The sequence below is a fragment of the Mesocricetus auratus genome, unplaced genomic scaffold, assembly GCF_017639785.1.
Source record: "Mesocricetus auratus isolate SY011 unplaced genomic scaffold, BCM_Maur_2.0 Super-Scaffold_100004, whole genome shotgun sequence".
Lineage (NCBI taxonomy): Eukaryota > Metazoa > Chordata > Mammalia > Rodentia > Cricetidae > Mesocricetus > Mesocricetus auratus.
This window is the reverse complement of record NW_024429189.1, coordinates 117450169-117456168: the sequence shown is the minus strand read 5'-3', so window position 1 is coordinate 117456168 and position 6000 is coordinate 117450169. Positions and strand designations below refer to the sequence as shown.

The 6000-nt window shown below is 43.6% G+C and overlaps 1 protein-coding gene across 1 annotated transcript; it reads right to left on the bottom strand.

The window, feature by feature from the left end:
• Positions 1–2287: 2287 nt before the first annotated feature.
• Defb128 (defensin beta 128) lies at positions 2288–5061 on the bottom strand. The gene is made up of 2 exons (XM_005086051.3): positions 4947–5061; positions 2288–2651 (listed from the first exon to the last, which is right to left on the bottom strand). Exons 1-2 carry the CDS (start codon positions 5056–5058, stop codon positions 2416–2418), a joined length of 348 nt encoding a protein of 115 aa, XP_005086108.2. The 5' UTR covers positions 5059–5061; the 3' UTR covers positions 2288–2415.
• Between the last annotated feature and the right edge of the window lie 939 nt (positions 5062–6000).

The window sequence follows — 6000 nt, the reverse complement described above, 5'->3', positions numbered from 1 at the left end:
CAGGAAATTTGAAACTGGCCCACCTGTATGGGCAGTTTGTCAGTCATTTTTCTCTGTGTCCTGCAGAATGTCTGGCAGACTCTTCCACGAAGCAGAAACTCTGCAGTACTGACCCATCTTGCTTTGCAAGTTCAGCAGTCACTTTCCTGTGGGTCTTGCATGTCTGTCCATCTTGTACAGCAACAGTCAAACAGTCCAGGCAAGAGCAGTTTCTTGCCCAAATGGCTATTTCTGCCGTGTTGCAGGCAAACTCCATAATGTGTTTCTTTGATGCCCATTTTCCTCTCTGAAGTAATTGTTTTGCCAGTAGCAGTTGTGTCTCTTTGCCATGAAAAACCCTAAACCATTTTAAATGCCATATTCTGTAGGTCTTTGACAGGTTTGAAGAATATCCATCTCAAATATATCTCTATATATCTATAAAACCTAATTGGCATAATTATAAGTTTCGACTATTCTAGGTGACTATCATCTTATTTAATTATACATTATATTTTTAAAGATCTGTATAAACTCAATACCTAAACAAGAGTAGGAATATAAATATAACAAGATTAACCTTAAATTTGTATCAATAAACCAGAATCCATAGCAATACAAAGTATTCATTTCTATATCAATTTACCCTTTTTTCCTTTAAAAAGATACTGACTGTGATCATTAACCATTTATAACCAACCCCGTATAAATGAAAAAAATTTATAAACAATATTTGGGAATTTGGGTGTCGTTCTCTCTACACTGCTTCCTGATGTTTGGGGGTACTGTCAAATCCTTGGGAATCCTGAGAAAACCCAGAAATCTGGCCAGGTCCTTGTTTTTGTAGTCTGCAAGGCTACATTGTCTCAGCTGTCTTAGATGTTGGATCACCTGGGTCACTACTTCAGGGGGTCTTGCTTCATCTAACCATATTAGTCTGGAAGGAATCCACAGCTTTTCATTCTCTGTGGAAACAAAAACAGATTTCCTTTTCCAAAGTAACCTGTCCTTAGATTTAAATTTTGAAGTCAAAGTATTTTTAAAATATATATGTTAGATTAATTCAGCAGCATTGATAATCAAATGTCTTTTAGCATTTGTTCCTCCTTCCCCAGCAATTAAAAAATTCAGAGACAGCAGAATAGCATGTAGTATCGAGACTCTGTGTACTTTCCATCTTTATGTGGCTTTTTTTTATTACTCTATTTCTTTTACTTTCATTTTTCATTTTATGAGACAGGGTTTCTCCATGTAACTTTGGTTGCTCTTGAACTCACTCTGTAGACCATGTTGGCCTTGAAATCACAGATATCTGCCTGCCTCTACCTCCCAAGGGTTATAGGCGTGTGCCACCATTGCCCAGCTACTCTATTTATTTTCTTTTTTTAACCACTTTATCCTGTTTCTTTTCTCTCACAAGCCCAAGTATATTTTTAAACACACTGTAAACCCTTTAGAGGTTTTACTTCATCTGAATCTGTCTTTACTGAATATGTTTATTTTTTTCTGGCCATGAATCTTTTATCTGCTAAACAGTGTTGCTAAAATTAAAGCAGTGACTTTCCAAGATGGCAGGGGGGTTGAGGGAGTGTATGCTTACTACCAGCTAGGAGCTGTGCTCACTGCCTTGGTCTATGTTGCTATCAAACAGCATGCTACTGGCTTGGAGACATGGTCACTGCTGATGCCAGATGCTTGTACGCACCATTCCATTGCTAGCAGGGCCTCTTAAGAGAGCCTTGAGATTTTTGCCACTTATGCTGAGTCAGGAAACCTCCCTTAAAGGAGCCATGAGCCTCTGCTTGTCTATAGCAAACAGAGCTCATCCAAGAAAATGCTGCTACCAAGAAGCCTTGCTTATCTCTGTTCTTTTGTTTTTAGAATCCCTTTTTAAGGGCTGGAGAGATGGCTCGGCGGCTAAGAACACTGGCTGGTCTTCCAGAGGTCCTGAGTTCAGTTCCCAGCAACCACATGATGGCTCACAACATCTGTAATGAGATCTTGTGTCCTCTTCTGACATGCAGGGATACATGTATACACAATAAATAAATAAATAAATAATCACCATTTGTAGTGGAGGCTCTTTGCCCAGCTGGTCCTACCACCCTTCTCAGCCCCAAATAAACACACAGACGTTGTATTAATTATAAGTTGTTGGCTGATGACTAGGGCTTCTCCTTGCCTAGCTCTGTCTTAATTATTAACCCATTTCTATCAAAGTTTTTCCATGTGGTCTTGGCTTACTGGAGAATGCCTTGCATGACAGCAGCTATTCATTCACACTCAAAATACCCAGAAAAGGAATGGATTCAGACAAAACTGTTGAACTTTATTATGTGGGGCACCAAATGCATGGGAGGAAAGAGCAGATCTGAGCAGCCCACTGGATTCCACGGGGCCTTGGAGGACGAGGGCCTTGAGGATCAAACGGCTCATTCAAATGGTGATGGGGAAGTATGTGGCCGTGGGCAGGACTATTTCGTCTTGGATTCCGTTTGATGTCTCTTTGGACTGGACTGGCTCCTGGGTGACTTTGTGCTTTTTGTTTTCCAGTTCATTGACGCAACAGTATTTTGCATGCAGACATCCCACCTCCGCTATCTCCCCTAATTTGCATCTCTTCCTGCAGTAGCCTGATACATTGTTAAAGCATCTTTTGGATTGTACACCATCTGAAGGCAGGAAACAACATTGAGCAGGGTTACTTTCTGAGGGAAAGCAAAGATGTAGCTGGGTTTCACACTCACAGGGACAGCAGACACCGCCCTCTGCCAACATCTCCCCTGTCCCATACGGAAACTTATGCTGATACAAGGAAACTCAGAACACTCAAATTAAGGACACTCAAGGGGCTGGAGAGATGGCTCAGCTGCCAAGACTGCTTTCTATACTTGCAAAGGGCCTGGGTTTGGTTCCCCGCACCCATGTGGGGGTTCACAGCTTATCTGTAAACGTTCCAAGGCCTCTTCTGGCCTCTGTGGGCACTAGACACACATGGGATGCACACACATGTGTGCTGGCAGAACACATGTACACCTAAAATTACTCTTTAATTTTAAAAAAGGACAGCTGGTCCTGGCCAGTACCCAAACAGCCTCAGAAACATTCATGACAAGAAGGAAGAGACTGACTCCTCTTCACAAACCGACCTGGGTACTATCCTAACCCAGGCAAAGCCCACCCTGCTCCATGCTCTGATGTCAGCACTCCCTCAGCCTTGTCTCCCCAGAGACACTAATGCATCCCCATCAGTACACTTCACAGCCAACTCAGCTTTTAAAAGAACGTACCAGGATGGCCCTGAACATAGAGACACCTGCCATGAAAGCCTGGCAGTCTATGCCCAATCCCCGCAACCCACATAAGCTGGAAGGAGAAAGTAAGTCCACAGAGTTGTCCTCTGACCTCCACTTACACCCCGTGGCACACATGCGACCACAAATACACTTCACGCATGTACAATAATAATCAAATAAAGTTTAATTTTTTACATGGCTTCAGGAGGCCAGACTCAGATCCTCATTCTCACGTAGCAAATGCACTCTTACTGGGCATCTCCTCAGCAATATTTTTAATTAAAAAAAATCACAGAGGTCAGGAGAGATGTCTCAGGAGGTAAAAAAAGACTTGTTGCACAACGTCTGAGTTCAAATCCCCTTGTGCCCACATAAAAAGACAGGTGTGGCTGTGCCCGTGACCCCAGCACTGACTGTTGGGGGACAAGGTAAAGACAGGAGGGTTGTGGGGCTTGCCAGTTGCCAGCCTAGCTCCAGGTTCAGTAAGAGAGCCTATCTCAAGGGAGCGAGGCAGAGACTGGTAGAGCAGGACACCCAGGGCATGTGGGTGGATATGCACAACACACACACACACACACATACAACATCACAGACACACACTGATTCCAACAAGCACCATCATAGACTCTAACTCTCTCTCTCTCTCTCTCACACACACACACACACACACACACACACATACACACGCACACAACATCACAGACACACACTGATTCCAACAAGCACCATCATAGACTCTAACTCTCTCTCTCTCTCTCTCTCACACACACACACACACACACACACACACACACACCACAGACAGTCCTTTTGCATTTCATCACCCTTGCCAAGATATCATGAGTTCAGCCACCGTTGCTCCCAAGAATTCCTTCTGCTCATCCCAACAACTTCTCCAGAACCTCTCTCTCTCTCACTTTCTTCTTCAACTCAGATAAATGTCTTACCTAGTGAGCAAACACAGCTTGATAGGCACCTCTGCCCATCAGAATCCCAACTTCCCCCTACTCGTGTACTAAGGTCCCAATGTCTCTGTCTAAGCCTTAATTTCCCTCTTTACACAAAATCAGACAGGCCTGAAGAATAAATGTGGACAACAAAGATGTATTCTCCCTCTTCTCAAACGTCATAATGAGCAACACCCTTGAAGATGAGAGAGCTGTATTTTGAGGGCCATGAGAAATGCAATATGGTTCCTTGCAAGCAAGGCAGAAGGGAGGAGACCTTGATGCCAGGATTTCTTCCATCAAGGCAAGGCTTCACATCTTTGCATCTGAGCTAGAGTTGTTACACCCACTTGCCAGAAGAGAAAAAATTAAGATTAAAAGGAATAATTTTCTCTGTTAATTAGCTACTTAATGATGAAGAAAGATTTTTGCTCTATGCTATTCACATCAGTGCTGCAGCCCAGGCAGAAAATGAATTTGAGTAGAAACGGGGTAGCCAAAGTTCTCCGATAAAAACTACTCAGCGTCCTAATGACGACTCCAGATGAACTGATCAGTTCCTTCTGCAAGGATGCCTCTGGCCGCATTGCTGGCTCCCTCCCCGGCACCCAGGAGAATGGGCACTACTGATGATATTAGCCAGCTACCAGCAATCTTCAGCATCCCATCCCTGTGGTCACCAGCACTAGTGTTCCCTACTTCGGGGTGCATTTGGTCAAGTTACCTGCAAGTACCACAAAGAGCAGGATAATGAGAACCTTAAGCAGCTTCATGTTTACAGACCCTCCAGACACAGCGGGGTATCCTGCAGTGCAGCACAGCTCACAGCAGCACATGCCAAGCTTGGTTTTAACTCACATAGACAGACAGGGAGTTCAAGCCCAAGCCCACCCACATCCCCAGACTTGGTCACAGAATGTTCCAGCCTCTCCCACCTACTCCCTTTCCCTCAGGATGTGAGCCCCTGCTGTGCTTTCTCCACCTGGCTGTCAGCCCACTTGGCTCAAAGATGGTTGCCTGTATTCCCTGGTTTGGATGAGCCATCCCTGCTTTATGATCAGCATTGCCTCTCGCTCACAAAAACAATCCAAAATGGCACATAGTGTTAGATTAGAATCCATGAGAGACTGGGGACAAGATACCCAACAAAACAATGCTGTATCACAAGCTGTATTGGCCACACCCTCAGTTCAACATACACCTTGCATCGTTTAGGAAGCAGCCTGTGCTGAGACCATTAGTTTTCTAGTTTCCTTCTGATGACACTATTCCACCTTGAAAGGAACAATGACCACCTGCTTCATGCGTTCGTCCCTAAGTCTGTCCATCTAGCAGGTTCTTTCAAGTCTCTGAGCTGTCAAATTGCCATCTGGATCAGGTACAAGAAGCACACAGCCTCCTCATTTTCAGAGTTGTTTATGGCTAACCATCAAGTTCCTCTTGAGTAGGCTGGAAAAGATAATGAAATCTTGCTTGATAGATGTGGCCAGGTTTTTGGTGGTGTATTTTTATTTTTAATCACCTGTCAACATATTTACTCCCACCAGCATCCACAGTCACACAAATTGTTTTTAATACTTACTTATAAATAGATTTTAAATGTGTTTCACTTCTGATGAAGGTTCTCTGTATTCTACTTAAGATATTATCTTTCCAAACTGTTGCACAGGCTGAATTTGGAAGAACAGGAGTGCTAATTCTCACACAAAAAGATTGAGACAGTTGAGGACATTTGTTTAGAAGCAGAGAATGAGTGATTGACAATTCAAGCTGCAAAA